Source organism: Staurois parvus, unplaced genomic scaffold (assembly GCF_062004578.1).
Source record: "Staurois parvus isolate SC_StPar_1 unplaced genomic scaffold, SC_StPar_1.0 ptg000019l, whole genome shotgun sequence".
Classification (NCBI taxonomy): domain Eukaryota; kingdom Metazoa; phylum Chordata; class Amphibia; order Anura; family Ranidae; genus Staurois; species Staurois parvus.
In genome coordinates, this window is record NW_028317815.1 from 3,625,971 (window position 1) to 3,651,380 (window position 25,410).

The 25,410-nt window shown below is 40.8% G+C and overlaps 1 protein-coding gene across 1 annotated transcript in view; it reads left to right on the plus strand.

Annotated features, from left to right (window-relative positions):
• Window positions 1-25,410, plus strand: part of MAPK11 (mitogen-activated protein kinase 11) — a 54,531-nt gene that overhangs the window by 24,236 nt on the left and 4,885 nt on the right. The window contains exons 3-11 of the mRNA XM_089684500.1: window positions 2,420-2,478; window positions 6,869-6,980; window positions 8,989-9,018; window positions 12,787-12,834; window positions 12,937-13,051; window positions 15,160-15,231; window positions 15,387-15,466; window positions 15,584-15,662; window positions 16,773-16,946. Coding sequence (XP_089540626.1) covers window positions 2,420-2,478; window positions 6,869-6,980; window positions 8,989-9,018; window positions 12,787-12,834; window positions 12,937-13,051; window positions 15,160-15,231; window positions 15,387-15,466; window positions 15,584-15,662; window positions 16,773-16,946 — 769 coding nt within the window. The remainder of the gene's footprint in view (window positions 1-2,419; window positions 2,479-6,868; window positions 6,981-8,988; window positions 9,019-12,786; window positions 12,835-12,936; window positions 13,052-15,159; window positions 15,232-15,386; window positions 15,467-15,583; window positions 15,663-16,772; window positions 16,947-25,410) is intronic.

Consider the following 25,410-nt stretch of genomic DNA (forward strand, 5'->3'; position numbering starts at 1 on the left):
CAAATAATGCATTCTGTATGCAGGCCAACTAATCTCTGACTAATTAATCGATTAATGAATATAGTTGACAACTAATTTTATTGTCAATCAGTTGTTTCATCCCTAGTTTAGTTTGAGGCTTTGGATTATGAGAGAAAAGGATTGGGGGGAGAGGCTTTTAGGCTTGGGGGGGGAGTTTAGTGTAGGATTGGGGGCTTTTATATTGTGCAGAACATTGGGCTAGGTTAACCCTAGTGCAGCTTCGACTTGCTCCGATTATCAGTTCAGTTTTTGCCTTCTATTTCATGCTTCATTAGTTTTCTTGTAGGAGAAGGAGACTGAATTTTATACACAAAATTCTGTCAAAAATGCACTAAAAATATGTTTTACATGCATTGAAGTCTATTGGGCCAATCGCCCTGCAATCGCACCAAAGTAGCACATGTACCTTTTCCAAAAACGTGCTATGCTGCATTGATGTGAGCAAGCACCATTTACAATTAATGTGATTTCCAGTGTCATGCAATTCTGTGTGGCTTTAGTCACATCTGAAATCGCACTATTATGGATGAGGTCTAAATCCTACATTTCAATTTGGAGTCATCATTGAGTGCACTGCTTATTCTAGGTCTGTGCCTTTACGGACAGCTGCCCTGGCAGACTACCTATCTGGAATCAAACAGTGTGGTTCTTGAGCTTGTAGCTACAATGTCGCCTATGATATGCTTGTTGCATGGCTTTGTTTGTAAACAACTGTCACTAACAGTGCCAGCAGATAATAATTTTATATTAACAGTTTAAAAAGAATGTTTAGGAATTAAAAACATTAAAGTTTGAAAAAAATGTCCATTTGTCCACCTTTAATTGGAAGTCTGAGCAGGGCAATAATTAAAGTAGTGTATCAAGTAAAAGCCTAGGTAGTGATAAAAATATTTTCATTTACTTGACACTGGTTAATTTGGTCTGAGCAACAACTACCTCTCATCACGAATGGATGGGGGGGGCTTCAGTTTAGAGGGTTTTAAAGGTACAGGGGCCATAGGTTTAGTAGGGGAATGCTAGAACATATGTCACTGATTTTATTGTTGCCGGGTTCGCTATTGCAGGTTTCCTCTCTCTGGTAAGATATTGTCCCTAAAACAGAAAGTGAGGAGGAACGTTCTCCGTGCCGGTTCACATAAGCGGATTGGATGCAGTTTGAACCGCATCCAATCTGCATGACATGCGAAATAACATTGCTTCCTATGGTGCCTGTTCACATATGTCCGGTGCACTGGTGGTGCAGATTCAGTGCAGTTTGAAAAAAGAGTTCTGTATGATTTCTTAGCAGTGCCTTCAGGTTCAGGTGCGATTTACAGGCTATTGACTTCTATGGGAACCGTTTCTAAACCGCACATGTGTGAACAGGATCTAATCCTGTCCTAAACCTCATGTAAACCTGACCTGATCTGTGAAACCTGAGCTCCATTCCGCACCACACATATGTGAATCAGCTCTCATAGAGGCATGGTAAAGGGAGCGGGAGTCTAGGGGAAGAATGAGACCAACTTTTCATTGGGATAAATCAGAAGTCCATCTGTTGGCTTCCCTTTGTCTCCATCTAGTGGAGGCTTGAAGCAGCTGCAGAAAGAAAAGGTAAAAGCACTCTGCTGCATCCAGGCCAGAGGTTTGTGTCTGATGATCCTGCTATGCTGCTTGCTGGAGACATGCAAACAACATTCAAACTTATCAGGAGGTCACTCATAAATCACATTATGGGACATACCAGTTTAGACTTTAGAAGACGATTTGCCATAGACACTGGTGGTGCTGGCTGATAGGGAGGTGAAACTGTAACAATCAGACATGGTTATCTAAGATGTCTGATTAGACATGGACTATATCTGCTCCTCCTTTGGGGTCCTGAAATACAGCCAAGTGGAGAGTGATTGAGATCCTGGGGGTGTATGCACAGTGCAAGGAATCATTGCATATTGGGTTAATTTTTTTTTCTTGCATCACATTTACCTGTTGAAGGGATAGGCCAAGCATGATTGATCTTTTAAGCATAGGTGGATCCTTGTGGATGGAGCCCTACTGAACATTTATAACTCTGGTTCATGTTGGGATCACCTATATTCATTTACAGTTTGCATAGGGTTAGATTCTAGGTTTTTAAAGCTGGCTGCTACTTCTGGGTAAGATTTGTCAAGGCCTGTTCTATTTATGAATTCACTATTTTAGGACAGATGCTCTATTTATAGATATGATGAATATATTGTGGGACAGATGCTCTATTTATAGGCAGGATGAATCTATTTTAGGGCAGATGAGTGTTTTTATACAAAATATTTTTCCTATGTTATATAGTGCTGATCCTCCAGGGGCTGAAACCTGAGCATGACGTGATATTTTCCCATTTTTGTGTTACCATAGTAAAAATGTTTTTGCTTTCCTATAGGTAATAGGTCTGCTGGATGTGTTTACTCCATCAACATCCGTTGAAACCTTCAATGAAGTGTAAGTATTCCATGGTTAATATTTAATATTTTCCAGCTCATCTTTTCTTCATTCTGAGGAGACACAGAATTCAAATGCATCAGCATAGTTCTGCTGGCTGCGCTCATTACCTGATGGATACTACTAATCATGATAACACCTGCACGGTGATATTTATATTCTACATTAAATATTAACGGTCATGTCTTACTGCACATTGAAGTAACACCAAGCTTTTTAAACACATACACTGACTGTATCTTGCAAATAAGTTGTCTTATTGGGAGAAATCGGATTCACAGACCCTCAGTAATTGACCACCTGTAGTATGTTGCAAAGATTAAACTGGACAACAAAGATTTTGCTTGCTTGCTTCCTTCCTTACATTTTTTTGATGCATCTTATGGGCTGCTAATCACGAAGAAAACTTGTAATTTAACCTGTCACATACCATTTTATACAAATCGTCTGTTTTTGCAGTTTGCAATACCTGTTCGCTGTAATGCACACATGAAACATATAAAAACATGGAACTATTTTTGAAGCACATCCAGTACACCAAATACGACTGGAATATATGTGTAGATCTTAAAGATCTGCTGCTTGGAATGCAACTCTATTATACCAATAATGTTGTTACATATTCGAATATTAGGAATGTAGCCATGCAAGAGAGTTGCATTACATTTACCACTTGCCCTCCAGAGGATTTACCCCCCCCCCCCCTTCCTGACCAGGCCATTTTTTGCGATATGGCACTGTGTTACTTTAACTGACAATTGTGCAGTCATGCAACACTGTACATAAACTATATTTGTGTAATTTTTTTCCCCACAAACAGAGCTTTAGGTGGTATTTGATCACCTCTGCAGTTTTTATTTTTTATAAACAAAAAAAGACAATTTTGAAAAAGAAAAAAAAAACAAATTTTTTACTTTTTGCTATAAAACATATCTTTTACTAGTAATGGCAGCTATCAGCGACTTATAGCGGGACTGCGTTGGGCATTCTGACACTGGGGGAACTGACTTGGTGTCACTGACATCCCCAGTGACACCAGTACAATGAAAAGCACTGAAACTGTACTAATGACACTGGGCAGCAAGGGGTTAACATCAGGGGCAATCAAAGGGTTAACTATGTGCTGTGTGTCTGTGCTTCACTGTAAGCACACTGCTTTCCATGGCTCTACTATGCAAAACTATGCATAGCAGTGTGCAGGAGCTGACAGGGGAGAGAACTGTATTATTTACTTACAGTTCTCTCCCTCCGTCGGTAATGCTCCTCGATTATCGGGTCCCGGCTAGTAATCACTGGCTGGGACCCGGTCACTGACAGCCGAGGCCGCAAACAGCGGCGCAGGTAGGGCGTGCACGTGGATTGCGGCCGCCCCCTACCCAGAACTGCAACAAATGGCACTATATACACTGGAATTTTTATTTATTTATTCATACTAGTAATGGCAGAAAAAAGCGACTTATAGGGGGACTGCGGCGGTCATTCTGCCACTGGGTGGGAACTGACTGACTGCCACTGACATCCCCAGTGACGCTAATATAGTGATCAGTGCTAATAAAAAGCACTGACACTGTACTAATGACACTAAGCATGAAGGGGTTATCATCTGGGGCGATCAAAGGATTAACAGTGTGCTGTGTGTGTTTTACATTGTGTGCTGCTTTACTTGGGAGACATGCTGACAGGATAGAAACCTGTGTTGTTTACACACAGGTCTCTCTCCTGTCAGCTTTGCCGACAATCCCTGAGTTCCGGATGGGACCCGGTGATTGCATCCCCAGCAGCCATTAGCAGTGCGGATAGGGAGGCCCCCTACCTGGAAATGCAAATCATATATATATATATATATATATATATATACGTGTGTGTGATTTTTCCCAGCCGTGCCGCCCTGTAGCAGTACATCTGCTATAGGGTGGCGGTCAGGTAGTTAAAAAGAAATGGCAACTCCAAAAGAAAAATTTGGTTTTACCCAACAAAGATATGTTTGCCTCTGCTTCACATAAAATTAAAAAATTTTGTGAAAGCGATGAACAAGTAAGGTGAAGGTTTTCATTATTTGAGATAGATGTTTCCAAGAATAACTGATGCCAAAATTAAAATATAACTAAATGCAAAACTTTTCTTATTTTAGATTGGTGGTGAGGGATTTGAACACCCGTCAGGATTTCTGTCCCCTTATTCAGAAGATTCACCCACTCTGTCCTATACACCAATATCACTGAAATTGAACGTGAAATAAAATCCCAAATTTTGGATTGTCGCCAAGACAGAATGGAAGGGAAATCTTCTGATGAGGATGTTGTTCTGGTGGCCGTGGTGACAATTAAGGATTCCCTCACTTTGAAGGGATTTCCTCTCACTTCCTGTTTTGGCTATGGGACATTAAGTGAAGGGAAATCTCCCCAGTTAGACACAGATGGCAAAAAAGTACTGACAGGAGTTAAAACCCTCCCTTATTTTATCTAAAATTTTAAAAAAGGTTTTGTCCCTAGTTCTTTGTTATACTGTTTTTTAAAAGGTACTCTTACAATTTAAATCACACAAAATATGTAGACTTGCATGCAGTTGCAAGCAACAAAGCTTAGTTTGTGTGTCCGGGACGCTCTTGCGTTCTGGGTCACTTTCAGTTCCTCGTGTCCAGTCCGTGGAATGCAGGAGCGTCGCGGACACACAAACTAAGCACTGTTACTTGCAGTTGCATGCAAGTCTACATTTTGTAAGTGTGATTTTATTTGTAAGAGTACCTTTTAATAAACAGTATAATTATGGGAGATTGCTCTATGGTTTCTTCTATATTGTCTGGTGGTATGGAGGCGTAAGGAGTGGATAGAAACCCAGCACTGGCAGAGTACATACACCTGGAGGAGAGTGGTGGATAACAAAGCGCTAGTGATCTACTTTGTAATAAGGGGTCCTGGAACTTCTGTGAGTGGGGACCAAAGAGAGGGGAGCTCGAATGTCACTAGATTTGGGAGAAATGGCACTTTGTTTGGAGTACTTAGTGTGACGAACTGCACTGGTTTAAGAGACTTAAAGCACTTTGTGTAAGGATTGCACTATTGAAAGCACTTGATGGAAAAGTAATTTATTGCAATGTAGGATCATACAATTTGTTTATTTAGTTAAATATAAGTTATATTCTGATATTTTTCACATACACAAATTAGGGAAAGTGTTTAATACAATACAAACGCAGGAAAGAGGGAGGTGTTTTGTAGTACCAAAGTGTTAACATAATAGTTTGGCATAAAGGGAACACTTTGTGTATGTTCACATAAGAAGTATTTTGGACACCTTGGTAAAGAGAGGGAGGTGTATTGTAGCTATAAAACAAAATATGGCATAAAATATATGGCATTGGTTAACATTTATGTCCCTGCTTTAGGGAGATAAAAGATTGTATAATTAGCAGCTACTCTCGTACACATCTGAGTAATTTCTATTAGCGCACTGTATAGCATTAATCATTTTCTGTATTCACACTTGGACTGAACATCTAGATGCAGTCAGTAACGAACATGGTGAAAAGTTTCACAAAGACACTGAGTACAAAGGAAAATCAACAGCAAAAGGCTAGGTTCACACTAGCCTTGTTTTCAAGCGGCAGAAAGGCGTTTGGGAAGCGTTTTTACCGCTTCCCAAACGCCTCGGACAATTCTACCCATTGCAGCACATGGTGCTGTTCTAACGGGAGTGGTAACGACGCGTCACGGTGCGGCAAAACTGACGCCTCTGGTCGAGTCAGGAGGCGTTGAAGTCTCCTATTCTAGTCTATGGTGCAGCTCCGCAAACGCCCGGCCGGCGTTTGCGGTGCAGTTGCGGGGCGTTTGCGGAGTGGTAACACCATCCAAACTTCATTATAGGCATTTGTGGGGCGTTTTTAACTCTCGGCAAACGCCTAGCAACTGCCTCTGAACCATGCATGCAGCGTTTGTGGAGCGTTTGCCGAGCATTAAAAAACGCTCCACAAACGCCGGACCAACGCTTGCCAAACGCTATAGGGGTGTTTGGCAAGAGTTGGTAAAACAGTCAAGTGTGAACGAGCCCAAACACTTGTAGCCATGTTGAATTCCTGCAGCTTCTCAGAAACATTATGTGATTAGGTACATTATAAAAGTCATTAAAAGTTAATTTCATATTTCTCAAGATCCCTACATGACACAGTCATTCTGAAGCTATACTTTTGTTCAGTTTGAAGGGGTCCTTCAGGAAGCAAAACTTTTGAGAAAATTTGTTGTCCAGTGTTATCACAAAGAGGACCTCTGTGGCACTGATTAACTACTTGTATATTATGGCACAGAAGAAACCTGCAGCCCTGTGCACATACATCATGTATTGTGTTCAAGCACTAATAGTAAAGCACCATAACTGTACTTCTTATGATTTGCAGGTACCTAGTAACCAATCTGATGGGTGCAGACCTGAATAATATTGTAAAGTGCCAAAAGCTGACAGATGACCATATCCAATTCCTAATATATCAGCTGCTTCGGGGCCTCAAGGTATTTGACACAATACTTATTTCAGTGTATATTTATTGTAAAGAGCCTCTTGACCAAGGCAAGCCATAGATTAATTGATTTTCTTTCCTTCCACCACAGGTGTTGACTGGGGAATCCCTCCCTAAGCGCTATTGTATTTTGCCAGCGAGGGGGTGCAGAAAGCCTTCCCGGCTGGCAGGATACAATGACTACTGCTAGCAGCTATAGCTGCTGGAAGTGATCGCATGCAGAAAAATCCAGCAGGCTGGATGTACCCAAGTCGATAGATGGTTCGACTTGGGTACAATCAGCCTGCCCACACATAGATTGAAATTTGTCCAGTCCCTGCTGAACCGGTCCAATTGATATCCATGTATGGTCGGCTTAAAAGAAGACACTACCTGCTTGTAGGCACCGACTAGGGAAAAACAGTGTTTACTCATAGCTGCTTTTCTGGAAGTTTACATTGCTAGCTGCCCATCATTCTCTGTGCCCAGGGCCTGGACGATGTAAGCATGCAGCAACACTCAGACTATTCTTACTGTGGCAGACCACAAGACTGAGACTGTGCAAAATGCAGTATTCTGCTAGTCTGTGGCCTCACTTCGCTTTTTTTACCTGCTGAAAATAGAGGATGTAAACTAAGAGTCCTGTACAAAGGGCTGCTAAGGAGCAGCACATGCAGCAGTGAGCCTGTCTTTGTGCAGTGTGTTTCTATCACTCAGTATGTTTTGTTTCTTGACTTTATGCTGAAAACATTACTGCTCCATTGGCATTATCTTTGTGTAATAAAAAGGGAAAAAAAAGGTGTCTTATCTGGAACTTAGCGATTCTGTCAGCTTTAATTGTGAAGACTATAGCTGTGTCACTGGGTGGCAGTGTCTTATTTCCAAATACCGTCCTATGTTTATTACATAGCTTGTCAGTATTATTTGTAGTCACAGCAAAATCTGCTGTTGCTTTGGAGCCCACCAGAGCAGGGAAGGATGGTACTGTCCAACTTTATGATGTCACAATTATTTGGATAAAATTGAAGTGAACTTGAGCTGTGCCCATGCAGAGCATACAGACATGTTCTCTTTAATTCTTCCTCAACAGCAGCATATATTTCTGTTCTCTTCCCCTTCTTTCATACCCCTTCCACACTATTCAGCCACCAAGAGTGAATAAAGACAACCCTGTGTTAGATTTGATCCTGTGAGAGCATTCACTCTGGAATCTTCCCACTTCCATGTTCCATCAATTAACAAATGACCAAAGACCATCACTGACACATAGAGTAAATCACATGTTTCTTTGTACCCAGAAGTTTTTTCCTCATTCCTGGTATGTAAAGAAAATACAGAGGAAAAAATAAGATGCATATGTGCTGCTTGAAAGGGAAGATGTAAAGCATGAGCAAAATACAGGTTTTCTTTAATACAGTATATCATCCTCACACTCTTATCAGATTGCTGTGAAGGCAATAAGCATCGTATTTATTAGTTTTAGGAGTAAAATTTCCATTCAAGATTATATGTAGTTAAATCTTTGCCAACCAAACCATAGAATATGTATGCCTTTTACATATCAACCACATCTGTTGTGTTCTGCAATGAATATGAATAGTCATTGTTATGTTTTTATAAGATGCTTAGATGTTATTGAAGCTGTAGTGTTACCTTAATGTGCAGTTCTATTGTAGCATGTAGCTACACTGTCTGCCCATTCTGCTATTTAGGAGCTTGATGGGAAGATCTGCTTTTGGCTTTACGGTGACCCTCAGAGAGACCAGTAAACCAGAAAAGTTTAGTTGCGTGTTCACACTGGTCATAGGTTGTGTTCTGCATATATTCCTGTGGAGAATTCTGTAAAGGACATGCATATCTATTCCATATGGATTTAAGTAGATCACCAACAGTAAACAGATTGACATTTAAGCCTGGGACATGAAATCAAGGAAGTACATTTTAAGAAACTTTTATGTTTGATTATGTTTTTAGAACTGAAATGCTTAATAATTTAAAAGCTATACATTTGATTTCCACAGTATATCCATTCAGCGGGGATCATTCACAGAGTAAGTATCAAAAACAACAGCTTTCAAACTTCTCTTTCTATTGTTTATTTCCAGCCACCAGTCATGTTCCTCAAATCATTAATTTAGCACATTTAAAGAGAAATTCCAGCTATTTTATAAATAGTTACATTGGTCCAGCCTGAACCAGTGTAACTATTTACAATGCATTCATAAAGTATTCAGACCCTCTTCACTCTTTTTTACATTTTGTTATGTTGCAGCCTGATACTACAGTTGTTTATATTAATCTTTTTTTTTTCTATTAATCTACATTCCGCACCCCATAATGTCAAAGTGAAAACAGAAAGCAATTACAGCTTTGAGTCTTTCTGGGTATGACTTGACAAGCTTTGCACACCAGGATTGGGGGATTTTCTGCAATTCTTCTTTGCAAATCCTCTCAAGCTCAGTCAGGTTGGATGGGGACCGTCGGTAGACAGCCATTTTCAGGTTTTCAATAGCGTTCAAGTCAGGACTCTGGCTGGGCCACTCTAGGACATTCACAGTGTTGTCCTTAAGCCACTCCTGTGTTGTCTTGGCAGTGTTTTTAAGATCGTTATCGCGATGAAAAGTGAACCTTCAGCCTAGTCTGACGTCTGAAGCTCTCTGTACTTTGCTCCATTCAGCTTTCCCTCAACCCTGACCAGTCTCCCAGTCCCTGCTACTAAATAAAATCCCACAACATGATGCTGCCACCACCATGCTTCACTGTTGGGATGTATTGGGCAGGTGATAAGCAGTGTCTGGTTTCCTCCTGACATAACATTTAGAATGGAGGACAAACAGTTCAATCTTGGTTTCATCAGACAAGAATTTTGTTACTCACAGTCTGAGAGTCTTTCAAGTGCTTTTTTGCAAACTCCAAGCGTGGGCTTTCATGTGCTTTGCACTGAGGAGAGGCTTTTGCCTAGCCACTCTGCCATAAAGCCCAGATCAGTGGAGGCCTGCAGTGATGGTTGTCCTTCTGGAACTTTGTCCCATCTCCACACATGATCTCTGGATCTCAGTCAGAGTGACCATCAGGTTCTTTGTCGCCTGTCTTACTAAGGACCTTCTCTTCCGATTGCTCAATTGGCTGGGCGACCAGTTCTTGGAAGTCCTGGTTGTGGCAAATTTCTTCCATTTGAGAATTAAGGAGGCCACTGTACTTTTGGAAACCTTCAGTGCAGCAGAATTTTTGTACCCTTCCCCAGATCTGTGACTTGCAATAATCCTGGATTTTGCTCTGATATGATATGCATTGTCAGCTGTGAGTCCTTTTATAGAGAGATGTGTGTTTTTCCAAATCATGTCCATTCAGTTTAATTTATCACAGGTGTACTCCAATCAAGGTGTATAGACATCTCAGCAACGATTAACAGAAATGGGAGACACCTGAGTTAAATTTCAAATGTTGTTGCAAAGTGTCTGAATACATATGCCAATGTAATATTTAAATTTTTCCTTTTTCATACATTTGCAAACATTTCTACAATTCTGTTTTCACTGTTGTCATTATGGGGTTCTGAGTGTAGATTGAGATAAAAAATTATTTAAACAACTGTAGTATCAGGCTACAACAAAATTTAAAAAAAGTGAAGGGTATCTGAATGCTTTATGAATGCACTGTATATACAATACCTAGGCAATGCCCCTGGAAGCTGGAATTCACTGAAGTAGACACCACTACTCTAGTTTTATCCACTTACTTCCATGTACCGTGCTGAGCGAGTGACCTCTTGCATTCTGACCACAGGAGATTGGCCACTCAGCATGAGCGCCATTCAAAATATGCTGGTTCATTTTCTAAATGAATGCAGAACATTCTCTGACTGGATGAGTTGGAGAGGCAGGGCGATGTTACAATCCCAGTCTATTACAGAAAATTTTGTATTCATTCAAAAAATGCAAAGCATTCTATGAATGAAGCCTGTTCCAAGCAGCCAACCCCCTCTGTTCAGAATGCTGCAGGGCAAGTCTTAGAATGAGACCATTGAAGAAAATGAAGATCACTAGAATAGCGATGTCTACTTCGGTGATTTCCAGGGTCATCAGCCAGGTCTGGTATATACATATTTACTTTGGTTCAAGCTGGACCATTGTAACTATGTAATAAAAATCCATACGTGGAATTTCTCATTAGTGTTTTAGGGCTGGTTCACACTATAGAAACGCAGTCCAGATGCATTTTTAGCGCATTCTGGTGCGTCTGTGGCACGTTCTGGTGCATTTTTGGCACGTACTGGTGCGTTTTTGACACGTTCCAATGTTTTTTCATGCATTCAAGTTCACTTTTCCCCTTCTTTTTCTTCAATTTAAATAGTGACGTGCAGTCCAGTGCATTTTTGGTGTGTTCCGGTGGGTTTTTGATACGTTTTACCTTGTTCCAGTACAGTTCTGTGCTGAAAAAATGCAGCATGTTCTACTTTTTTTTTTTTTTTCTGCAACCGGAATGCACTGGAACTGCAAGCACCATAGAACCTACTTTCTGTGCATTTTTGGATGAAGAAAAAAAGTAACTAAAAGGCATGTAGTGTGAACTGGCCCTTACACAGGTTAGGCCAGTTCACAGCTGCGGTTTTAATTTTGCGAGCTTGTATGCCATATGGCACTGGAGGGTAGCTAAACAAAGGGTCTTAAAAATAGGGCCACATTTTCCAAATTTGAACCCAGTGCTGACAGGCACCAGACCTGTTCATACCAGCGAAGTGGGGTGTGAATAATTTGATGGGGAAGGATGATTGGGGGGGGGTATGATGTTGCTTTCCTCACCAGGTGATCTCACTGGGGCATCCACAGGTCTGCTAACCTGTTCTTTTTTTTTTTTTTAGTGCAAAACATAAGCCCTTCAATAATGAAACAAAGCCCTCCCACGTATCACCAATATATTAAAAAAAAAAAGTCTCTTCTGTGAGGAAGAAGTACTATTAAAGATTCATTCTGGGAGGCAGTGCTCTAAAATTTACTCCCACTCCACTTTTCTTTTGCATGCTTTCATTTTCTAACATTAGAAAGATGAAAGAATGAAAGCTGGGTGGATATATTGTTGAAGCCAGCTGGGAGCTCACATGTCCAATTATGCTAACAGCCTGAGGCTTTTTTGTTTGTGCAAAATAAAGCAATGGTTGTGCTCATAGCAAACAACTGTTTGCATGAATCTGTTTTCCAATATAGTTTAAAATAGGTTATGATAAACTTGGCTACCAGGACCTTGTTATTCCTGTGATGTTTTTTACTGGTGGAACTGTTTTTTATTACACTGCTTGGTCTGTCAACTCATATAATAATAGCATCCATAAATTCTGGTCAGGAAGTTTCTGCTTTACTTCCAAACTAGCAAAGGTCCTCTGTTTTGACACCAGTTCAAACTACATTGACTAGCATTATTTAGGCTTGGCACTTGAATGAATTTTGGGCAACAAACTAAAAATAAAAGAGACTGTTATCCTACTTCACATAGCACTGTTTCTAAATAGACAAACACAGCCTCACTTGTGTGAAATTGTTTTCTAGCTGTCAGCAGCTGAGATATCCCATTATAGTTTCCATTGTGCACTGGACAAATGACATTCTGAGGTTGGTTAAAATACTCGAATCAGGACACTTTATAATCATGGCCTTATCACTGGGAACCCAGCTATAACAGATTATCTCAATGGAAATCAACCCGTCATCAGGATATTCACTTTACAAGTTTTGTAGAAAGAAATGCATGCATGGAATTTTGTTTTTTGTGTGACTAGAACGGATTTCCTGTTCTAATACTTAATTCCTATTATTGTACTGTAGGACTTAAAACCCAGCAATTTAGCAGTAAATGAAGATTGTGAATTAAGGGTAAGAGTCATCCCTTTATATTCCTTTTAAAGATGCTCAAATTGAGTAGCATAAAACCAACTGTGTCAGATCGCTGTCTTATGGTTTCATTTTTTTCTGGAGATTTTAGATTTTGGGCTGGCACGACAGACAGATGATGAAATGACTGGTTATGTAGCAACCAGGTGGTACAGAGCTCCGGAGATCATGTTAAACTGGATGCACTATAACCAGACAGGTAACTAAATGATGCTCAGGGGATCATTTGTACTAGTTCTGTTTTACATAACTCTAATCATACTGGTGCAGGATATTCTCAGAAAACTCCAAATAATGGCATAGCTAGTAGTAGTCACATTCAGTTTTTAAAGACATTTCACAGCTTATTCAAGCCACTTCTTTAGTCCCAATGAGTGTCAGGAACATACCCTAGCATTTATATCCACACAGGCAGCCTATACCCCTTAATCCAATCACCATGGAATGTGTCAAAGCAGATTTTGATTGTCCAAGAGCAGGATGGAAGCTGTGACAGTTATAGAACCACCCTGTTCTAGTTACAGAATTCCATTCTTGGTGTCAGGAACTCTGCGTAGGTGTCAGTCCTTTCAATTTACTTGGCTGAAGGTGTGAACTATTGTCAAATTGCCTGAGTATAGAAGATAAAATAGAATTATATGTGGAAGACAGATGGTGTTGAAGGCCTCCACCCATGTTCAGGGATGGATGTTCCAGTTTGAGATAGCTGGCCTCTTTTACCCCCCTTTGTGAACCATCAATCATAATTGCTATACATCTGGGTTTGGGATGAGCACTAGGCTAAACAAAAGTACCACCAATAGGCTTGCTTTGTGTAGTATTCACAGGTTGCTTACTAGATTTCAGTGCTCCTTGTGAGCTGTTGAGTCAGGGGTCCGGTTTGAGAACATTTTGAGTATGCTGAGAAATTTCCTGTGACTTTCAATCAATCCCCCTTTTGGCTATAGATACCTACATTCAGAAGCAAATCGTTTTTAGCCAGGCCTCCTGGGTCTTGCTTTTTTAGGCAACTTAAAACCAAGGGCACATGGAACATTTGTTCTGTTTTGTAATTAAATAATACATTTCCTATGTTAGTTAACTAATGGCATTAATATGGTTTAACTTTAGAAGTTAAGTAAAGCCCTTTAAAGTGTGTGTTAACCTAAATATTATTTTTTCCTGTGTGTATGTTCACATATGTGTATTTTGTAAATCTTAATCTCTATCATTTTCATGTACTTCTTTCATCTGAAGTACCTGGTTGATCCTGCGAGCCACCTTTCTACCTTCTTCTATACTGACCACACAAAGCACAGAAGCTGGTCTGTGTGAACATATACTGTTTTCATCCTTTGGTTGGCCATTCAGAGGTAGAGGACACTGTGCAGACACACAGCATGCCTTTAGTAGGTAGGTAGGTTCATCCATCACACCCCATGACCAATCACAGCCTGCCTTTTGAACATGCTCCCTGCTCCTGCACAGCCTCTGGCTGAACAGACAATGGAATACAGGTACACTGTGTGTCTGTCAAAAAACAACAAAGAAAATTTCCCTGCTCACTTACCAGCCAGCCTGCAACAAACCAAATTGTCTTAACAGTTCACAATAAAACCAGGGGTTTAGTTTGCTCACGTTTGCAAATGTATGCGTAAGATGTACAGCCACTTCATGGCATCCTAGTGTGCTGCAGTCCTAACTCTATACATTTTGAGAGTCCAAAGTTGGAGCACATATATATTAATGGATAGATTAAGGGCAGGCATGCCTGGAGGAAGCCCACCCCTCCTCCAAAGGTATAGGGATGCACTGGACCCCCAGCAATAGCACAATGGCAGCAAAGCCATGCAGTGCGTCCCCTCACCAATTAACCAACAGTACAAACAAAAGGCAACCACCCCAACCTGTAAGTGGTTTTTGCAGCAAGGAGCACATGGAAGGGTGACGCATGTCTATTTCCTTGCTTATAACACAAATTAACCTTTACTAGACATCAAAGCCAAACACCAGCTCACTTACCAACCAGCCTACAACAAACCAAATTGTCCTGTCTAACAGTTCACATTAAAACCAGGGGTTTAGTTTCTGCACATGTGCAAATATATGCGTAAGCTGCAGGGTCACTTCACTTGCATTTATACTGTGTGTCTGCACAGCGTCCTGTAACCCCACTGTTGGGAAGAAGAGATGCTTCACGACAGAACCTATTAAAAAGCAAAAGCAGCTAGCAGCTATGGTGCCTGCATAATTATAACTGTACTAGAAAATGTTTATTACTTTTACTATTAGTGTATGTTCACAACTATGTTAACCTTTTTTTTTCAGTTGATATTTGGTCAGTTGGATGTATTATGGCAGAGCTTTTGAAAGGGAAAGCTCTTTTTCCAGGAAATGACTGTATCCTTCACTAGTACTTATGTATTCAGAATCAAACGGCATCATAAATAAATCATTTCATTTAAAATACACATCCTACTATCAATTTTCATGGGCCATGGTTTACTAAATATTCTGCTGCAAAATTGCGTATTCATTTTCCTAAATGATCACAGATATCGACCAGTTAAAAAGGATAATGGAAGTTGTTGGAACACCTAATTCTGAGTTTCTTATGAAAATTTCATCCGAGCATGTAAGTAATATACACTGGACAATATGCACAGTTAGTGGTGAATTGTTTACTTAACTTTACTTAGTATCTGTTTATGGTCACCTTTGTGCGATTAGTAATAACCTGTTTTGTTACCAGGCTAGACGGTATATTGAATCTTTGCCATACATGCCACAACAGGATTTAAACGAGGTGTTTTGTGGTGCCAACCCTCTAGGTAAGTCAGGATACTAAATGTAAAGAGTTCCCTTACAGACACCTTGATTACATTAGAGACCTTTTCAATTCATGTCTTCAAAGGGTGGGATTCATCCTTAAACAATCGATTTTCCTAAAGAGAGCTAAATTCTTGGAAATCACCAGCTGCTGATTTATCCCGTGGATAATGCACTACAGATCTTCTTTTAGGCTAAGTTCACACCTATGCAATTGGTGTGATTTGCGTTTGCATGGGCACAGCAGCACATTCATTTGAATGGCCTGCTGTACCTCCAGGAAACGCAGGGAAAATGGTCCCTGCACATTTTTAAAATTGCAGCTGCACAAAAATTGCATGATGCTTTTGCACCACACGATTTCCTGCACCCACAAAAAACTGCATTTTTAGGTGTGCAGGGGTGTCCTTAAGAATTAATGGCACGCCCACGTGTTTTCCTGTAGGTGCCTGCGAGTATAGGAATGCATGCGATTTACACACATTCCTCCACCCACGTATATGTGAACCTAGCCTCTAACAGTTTGAATACTGATCAAAATAGTATACATATATGAGAATATAAATATATACTGCTATTTCTGCCTTGTTTTGTAAATGTGCAAACACTTGGGCCTGCTGTACAGAAGTCAGAGCTTATCTCTTTAGCAAATGTTTTGGGGATCTGATTTGTGACTGACCTTTGTACTGAATTTATCTTGACAAGCCAAAGTATGCCTATGCTAGACTTATCATTGGTTAAGGATTACTGCAGCTTGGTGATTTGAGGTCCTTCAAACCAGGCAGCCTGTTTGGCTGCTCCTAGAAGTTGAAAAGGTACAGAAGCACATCTTAGATGGTGTTAAAGTAAAATCTGTATCCTCGCATATGTAATATCCCCAGTTATACAATAGTCATAGGATAGACAGTGTTTCATATTGTGTGACCCTACATTATAAAGCTCTGTAAAACAAGGTTTAAACTAAAACTGTTTATGTCAGCACAAAATCCTTTAAAAATAGTGCTGTGCATGTTTTACCATGTATTGATGGTTGGCTTTATGGATGTTTTGATTTGAATTTGCTATTGATTTTACAAAAGTTGTTTCAAACATTGTGGTGTTTTATTTTAAAGCCATTGATCTGCTGAAGAGGATGCTCATTCTGGATAGTGACAAGCGAATCACAGCATCCGAAGCCCTTGCACACCCTTACTTTGAACAGTATCATGATCCAGAAGATGAGCCCGAGGCTGAGCCTTATGACGAATCTACAGAGAATAAGGAGCGCACTATTGATGAATGGAAAGGTATTGCTGTAATGGATTATTGACATAGAAGGGATTTGTGAATTAAAGAAAAAAAAAAAAACGAGACAGTATGAGGTTTTGCCTACAGCAGTCATTAAAGCCTAACTCTGTTATTTGTTTTTCACCAAGTCCACCAGCAACATCAGAAAACAAAAACATCCACCCTGGCTGTAATACTCCTGTTTTGTCCATCACTGTCTCCTGCAGTGTTTCTTTCTGAAGCTGGAAAACCTCACGTCCAATTTTCCTTTTTGCCCCTTTTAACACCGGAGCGATTTTTAGCTCAAAGCTCCAAAACGCTTGAGGGGAAAAAATTATCAATTTTTCTCAATGGAGATGTTTCACATCTCCACTCAGTCGCCTGAAGCCAAACGCCTGAAGCTCTAACAAGTTTTGGAGCTTTTTTTCTTGCTAAAATCAGGCAGATTTGCACATATTTGATTCTATAGAAGTGAATGAAACTGCGCAATTCACACATTTTTGTGTGTTTTTCTGCTCAAATGGAAAAAAAAAATAAAATTAATAAATAAATGTTAAATAAGATAAGTACACAAAGAAATAAAATAATCATTAATAAATGTTGAATAAATTAAATGATTATGTAAAATAATAATTAACCCACTAATACTGAAAAAAAAAAAAATAAATAATAATAAACACCCTAATTACATAAATACAGTGAGGAAAATAATTATTTGATCCCCTGCAGATTTTGTAAATTTGCCCACTTACAAAGAAACAAACACCTATGATAAAAATTAGAGACAGAATACCAACCAAACATTCCGAAAAAACACATGATACAAATGTTATAAATTGAGTTGCAGTTCAGTGAGTAAAATAAGTATTTGATCCCCTCCCAACCAACAATAATTCTGGCTCCCATAGACTGGCTATGTGCTCATGTGGTACACAGATTAGTCCTGTCAATTTAAGAAGGTGCTCCTAATGACAACTTGTTATGTGTATAAAAGACACCTGTCCACAGAATCTTTTTTTCTTGGGCACCACCAAGAGCAAGACCAAAGAGCTGTCACATGACATCCAGGACAAGATTGTAGACCTGCACAAGACTGGAATGGGCTACAAGACCATTAGCAAGAAGCTTGGTGAGAAGGAGACAACTCTTGGAGTGATTATTCGCAAATGGAAAAAATACAAAATAACCATCAATCACCCTCAGGATCTCCATGCAGTGTTTCTCCTCATGGGGTAAGGATGATCATGAGAAAAGTGAGGGATCAGCCCAGAACTACACAGGAGGAGCTTGCGAATGATTTCAAGGCAGTTGGGACCACAGTCGCCAAACAAACCATTGGTAACTCAATACGCCACCATGGATGGAAATTCTGCAGTGCCCACAAGGTCCCCCCTTAAAAAGGCACATGTACAGGCCCATATGAAGCTTGCCAATGAACATCTAAATGATTCAGGGAAGGATTGGGAGAATGTGCTGTGGTCAGATGAGACCAAAATTGAGCTCTTTGGCAATAACTCGACTCACCATAATTGGAGGAAGAAAATTGCTGACTATGACCCTAAGAACACCGTCCCTACAGTCAAGCACAGAGGTGGAAACAGTATGCTTTGAGGCTGTTTCCCTGCTAAAGGTAAAGGCTGACTTTGCCGCATTGAGGGACCAATGGACAGGGCCATGTATTGTAAAATCTTGGATGAGAACCTTCTTCCCTCAGCCAGAACACTGAAGATGGGTTGTGGATGGGTCTTCCAGCATGATAATAACCCAAAACATACCGCCAAGGCAACAAAGGAGTGGCTCAAGAAGAAGCAGGTTAAGATCCTGGAGTGGCCTAGCCAGTCTCCAGACCTTAATTCTATAAAAAAAAATGTATGGAAGGAGCTGAAACTTCGAGTTGCCAAGCAACAGACAAGAAACCTTAAGTATTTAGAGAAGACCTGTAAAGAAGAGTGGACCAAAATCCCTCCTGAGCTGTGCGCAAACCTGGTAACCAACTACAAGAAACATCTTACCTCCGTGCTTGCCAACAGGGGTTTCTCCACCAAGTACGAAGTCATGTAAAAAGTCTATAATGTACAGCGCTAAGCAAACTATTGGCGCTATATAAATACTTTTTAATAATAATAATAATAATAATAATAATAATAATAATAATGTTTTGCTTGGGGATCAAATACTTATTTTACTCACTGAACTGCAACTCAATTTATAACATTTGTATCGTGTTTTTCCTGGATTTTGGTTCTCTATTATTTTAACTACTTGCCAACTGCAGATAGCCGAATGACGGCTACACTGCGGCCGGCCAGTTCTGGGAGGGCGTCATATGACATCCTCACAGAACACGCTCTCCTATGCGCCCCCGGGGGCACGCACCCGGCGATCTCCATGATCGCTGTGTCCTACGGACACAGCTGATCACATGATGTGGTAAAAGGCCAATCACAGCGGCCTTTTACCACGTGATCAGCCGTGTCCAATGACATGCTAATCACCGGGAAATGCAATTGCCGGTTCTCGGCTGCACTTTCCTCACGCTGTCAGAGTGTGAGGAAAGTACTGCCGAGAACCGGCAGTTGTCAGAGCAGGGATCGGCACCAATCATCAGGGCACTGATGATCAGTGTCCTGATGATCGGTGCCCAGCAGTGCCACACATCGGTGCCCAGCAGTGCGTCCTCCTGTGCCCAGCAGTGCCACCCACCTGTGCCCAGCAGTGCCACCCACCTGTGCCCAGCAGTGCAGCCCAGCAGTGCTGCCAGTCAGTGCCACCAGTCAGTGCCCAGCGGTTGTGCCAGTCAGTCCCAGCAGTTGCGCCAGTCAATGCCTAGCAGTGCCATCTATCAGTGCCGCCTATCCATGCCACCTCATTAGTGTTGCCCATCAGTGCTGCCTGTCAGTGTCCATCTGTGCTGCCTCATCAACGCACATCAGTGAAAGAGAAAAATTACCTGTTTGAAAAATTTTATAATAGAAACAAAGAAACTTTTTTTTCAAATTGTTTGCACTTTTTTTGTTTATAGCGCAAAAACTAAAGTGCCCAGCAGCGATTAAATACCACCAAAAGAAAGCTCTATTTGTGAGAACAAAATGATAAAAATTTCATAATCTTACATGACCGCGCAATTGTCAATCAAAATGTGACAGCGCTGAAAGCTGAAAATTGGCCTGGTAAAGAAGGGGGCATAAGTGCCCAGTAGGCAAGTGGTTAAAATACACCTATGATAAAAATTAAAGACCCTACATTTCTTTGTAAATGGGCAAACTTACAAAATCTGCAGGGGATGGGGGCCAAGGCCACCATCCGGCAAGATGGACGCTTGAGCTCTGAGCTCCTCACACCCGCCGGGAACATCGACCTTGGCAGAGCTGCCCGCACTTCATCACCGCTGCCACTTGGCTCCACGGGTCCCTGACACCCCGCACAATGCCCCGATGCAAAAGGGAACAACCTCGTCCCCGGAAACTCTCAGGTTTCTTCCCACTGATGAATAGGTGGCTACAACAAAATGGCAGTGGTCTCCATTCATCTCGGTCCGCCACTGAACCTCTAGAGGCGACTCTCCAGAGATCCACAGACACAAAAACAGCAGCGACATCCAGCGATCCCCCTGGAATCCTGCCCTGCTACACTCATGTTCCAAAGCCTTGTGAAATCAAAACCCTGAAAAGAGCCCCCTGAAGAGCAGGACAATGACATGGTTACTGAGGTCCAGTCTGATTCTAACATTACATTTACTGCACCCCAAAACGATCCAGCCTCACTGTTCCTTACCAGTAGGCAACCAGTATCTGATACTATGATGAAAGATGTGCTTCTACCACTCAGAGCATCACTCCAAACGGATTTGCTAGCTTGTATGAAACAGTTCAACCTTGAATTGCAAGAACTGGGAGAGAGGGTAGACCATGTAGAATGCTCTATGTGCGACTTTACTGACAACTACAATACCCTGGTAGACACCCACACTGCTCAGGCCGAAGACATCTGGATTAAAGAACAATTAGCAGATCTCAAAGACAGATCCCGAAGGAACATCTTAAACATCAGGGAAATTCTCGAATCTGTACAAAACTTTCAACTGCCTACCTTTTGTACGTGACTTGTTCCTATCTGTAATTCCATCACTTACTTCTACAGATTCCACAATTGATAGGATCCACTGAATCCCCAAACCCTCTTTCCTTCCAAAAGACACTCCCAGAGATGTCATATTTTGGATTCCCTTTTTCCAGGTGAAAGAACAACTCCTGGCTGCATCTCGGCATCTGAATACCTTGCCAGAACAAGCTTTAAATCTCCAACTTCCAACGGACCTCTCCCAATACACTCTTCAGAGACGCAAGAACATCAACTCAATCACAAAGGCTCTGAGGAACCACAAAATCCCATATAAGTGGAAGTACCCGGCCAAGCTGGAAATATCCCATAATGGCTCTACCTCATATGCATCCTCTCTGGAAGAAGGGCTTACCCTCCTATTACGTTGCAACATTATCCCGGAATTATCTTCCTCTGATTCCCGATCTCCACAGGTATCCAGATCTGTCCAAGAATGGAGAAATATTCACACAAAGCAATCTGTTCCAAACACCTAAGGCGAGCTCTGCCTATACCCTCCATATTCAGGCACCATGTTTTACTCCCGGTGGGGTAGGAATTTATTTTATAAATTCCCCTATTCACCCCAATTATGTGTGGCATGCTATTATGCCCGAGACCATCCTTAGACAAAGGAGGTCTCACCTTTTTATCTTGCTCTACAAGTTTTGCAAGCGCTGTTAACATTTTGTTGGAACTGTTTCCCTACTTTACCCCTTGGTTCATAACCAGTTTGCTCAATTGGCAACACAAGCATGTCTATGTAATACTGCTCTTACTATTGATCCACTCTATACCCTGCACGCATGGCTTAAATATCTTCTGGCTCCTAACAAGATCACCACACCCCAGTAGACTCTGTATGCAAAATGGGACTTTAGTTCTTATCACTAAACGTAAAAGGTCTCAATCACCCGGCCAAACGCCGATCCATGTGGAAAGAAGCTTGTAACCACTCTGCAGATGTAATCAGCATACAAGAAACCCATTTCCTAGCCGATGCCACTCCTAAATGTACACATCCAGCCTATCCTCACATATTTCTAGCGAATGCTTCAGAAAAGAAGGGAGTCCTCATTGCTATTAAGGACAGTCTCATTTGTCTTAAAGGACTGTATCTCAGACCCTGATGTCAGATATATTATCTTGATCTGCACTCTGAACTCCATCCTATATACCTTGGTAAATGTCTATGTACCGCAAACTCATCAACTACATTTCTTCAAGAAGTTGTACAAAAAAATCTCTTCTGTAAGATCACATACTCCTGTGTGAGGACTTTAACATGCTTATGCACCCCTCTTTAGATACCACTTCTCCATCCAAAAGACATAGTCTTAACCTCAGGACTTTTATCCACACCGAAGAAATGTTCGACGTATGATGATGTCTTCATGGAAGAGAAAGGGACTATACTTTCTTTTCTTCTAGACACCATTCTTATTCTAGGATAGACTATTTCCTTATTGATAAATGACTATTACAACAGGCTTCCTCCACCATTCACAATACCATGTGGTCCGACCACGCGACAATTCCGTTAACAGTGGAGGAAAAGGACACCTGTCCTCCTTTTGTTTGTTTGGCTTTGCAATAATTCGATTATTCAAAATTCTGAATCTCAGTCTAGGCTCAAACAACATCTCTGTGACTACTTCACTACTAACAATACCCTTGACGTAGGCATATTCCCACTATGGAACGTCCATAAGGCCTATATTCGTGGGATCATACTGCAACTCAGACTTAAAAGAAAACATAACAGTAAGCTCACGTCCCTCTTGAAATCTATTCACGATCTCAAAACCCAAAACAAACAATCTTCCTCTGAATCTAGCTCAACCACTCTAGTAAAACTGCGCTATGACCTTAGATCTCTTCTAAGCTCACGACACGACAATTATTTAAGACGCCTCAAGTTGAACTACTGTGCTAACAACAATAAAGCTGTAAAGCTTCTGGCAAATAAGTTAAAAACACACACTTCCAAATCCAGACTGACCTATATCCATCACCCATTTACGAAACAGAGACTTAGTAACCCACAATACATAGCTGAAGCATTTGCCAACTAAAATGCCCTATATAACCTAAAAGAAGATTCTGCAGCCCCTCAGCACAATGGAGATGATAATAACTGCTTCCTACAACAGGTTAAACTGCAGCTTTATCTTTTTCCCAATTATAAACCTTGAATGTCCCAATTACACATACGGAAATAGCCCTCCTTATCAAAACTATGCCTACTAGGCAAATCTCCTCACAAATGAATACTATCAATGTTTTGCAAAAGTTTTACCTCCCTTTATGACTAGACTTTTCAGAGCAGCAGCCCATGAGGTGTCCTTCCCTGCGGAGATGTTGTTGCCAACATTGTTACTTTACCCAAACCAGGCAAGGATCATACCACACCACACGTGCCAACTTTCGTCCTATTTCACTTTTGAACACTGATGTAAAAGTATACGCCAAACTATTAGCTAGACGCCTTCTAGATGTACTCCCCACATTGATCAAGCCAGATCAAACAGGCTTCACCAAGGGGCAGCAGGCATCAGGTGCGATCAGACATATCTTGAACATACTTAGCCATGCAAAAACATCCCGAATGCCTTCTCTCTTCTTATCCATAGATGCAGAGAAGGCATTCGACTGAGTCCACTGGTTATCTATGCATAAAGTATTGCTAAAATTAGTTTTTTCAGGTAATATTCTATCAGCCATTACGGCCCTCTACTCATCGCCTTCTGCACGAGTTTACTCCTCCAGCCTTCTTTCTAAATCATTTCCTATCACTAATGGTACTAGACAGGGTTGCCCACTATCCCCTTCTATTTTCAATCTCCTAATCGAACCACTAGACGAAACTATCCACCCATCAATCTCAGGTTTCCACTTCAACAATCACTCTCATGTTATTAGTCTTTTTGCTGATGTTTTTCTAATCCTGACACACCCCATGACATCTCTCCCAAATGCCCATCAAATGTTAAATATATTCAGCTCTATTTCTTACTACAAGCTAAATTTATACTAAAACACTAATTCTAGATCTCGGTGTCTCTATATCTCTCTGAAATCAATTGACTCAACAATTGCCTTACACCTGGGAAGATAACCGTATCCCCTACTTAGGGATCCAGTTAACCCCTGATCCATCCACATTGGTAACGGCCAATTACGGGCCTCGTCTAGGAAAACTAAATAAAGAAACTCAACAGCTTTCTCGTTGTGAACTAACTTGGATGGGTAGATTGGCTACCTTCAAGATGAAGATTCTGCCTCAAATTTTATATATATTCCGGACCCTTCCTATCCCTATTAAATACAATCACCTTCGATCTCCAACCGCACTTCTTAAAACATTCATTTGGCAACATAAAAGAGCACTCTGCTCCTACACATATCTTATTAAACACAAGCGGGCCGGTGGAGTTGGCTTTGTAGATCCCCTTGATTACTATTACGCGACACTTCTTGCACAACTGAAATGTTGGTTTCATCCTTCTCCAAACACATTGTGGGTTGCTATAGAATCCTCCTTAACCAATACCCCAGATTTAAAATCACTCCTCCTTGTTGATTTATGGTCTCCTCTGTATTTACATAAATTCCCCCTAACAATCCAGGCCTCCATGAAAGCATGGAGAACTTTTGTACACAAATCAGTACACAATAAGCATAATGCAAATGTGTTTATCCTGCTTTCTTCTTTAGACCTTATTATACCCAATCTATAGACTAAAACATGGTGAAAGGTAGGTATTATGTGGGTAGAAGAGCTTTTCAAAAATTCCCAAAACCTTTAATGAATTAGTTCAAACTTACAATATACCTTCTACTGAATTTTTTTCACACATACGCATTACCCATTTCTTAAAAACCAACCCTAAACTGTCAATTTATATGCATCCACAAGCCTGGCATTTCTACACAATCCAATTCTAATACATCAAAGGAACCTCCCTATTTTTCCTCCAACATAAAGAGGTATTTCTTAAAACCAATGCTAAAATGGGAATCTGACTTAAAATCAACCTTCTCAGTCAACCAGTGGGAAAAAGCATTATGCTATTCCTACACTATAACACATTGTGTTAATCATTGGGAATTAGCCCAAAAATTTACTACTAGATGGTATCTCACCCCTTATAGACTTGCCAAATTTTCCCCCGAACACTCCTCTCTATGCCAGAGAGGTTGTGGACAGGTTGGAAACATCCTTCATATTTTATTGACCTGTAAACATTTGACTGGGTTTTCAGACTGACTGGCATAGTATCTCCTCCTTACTCAGCATTAGCATTACTTAATTTGGGTATTGAGAAATTTCCTATTCGCTATCGTACTCTTATACTAAATATCTTGCTAGTAACCAAATCA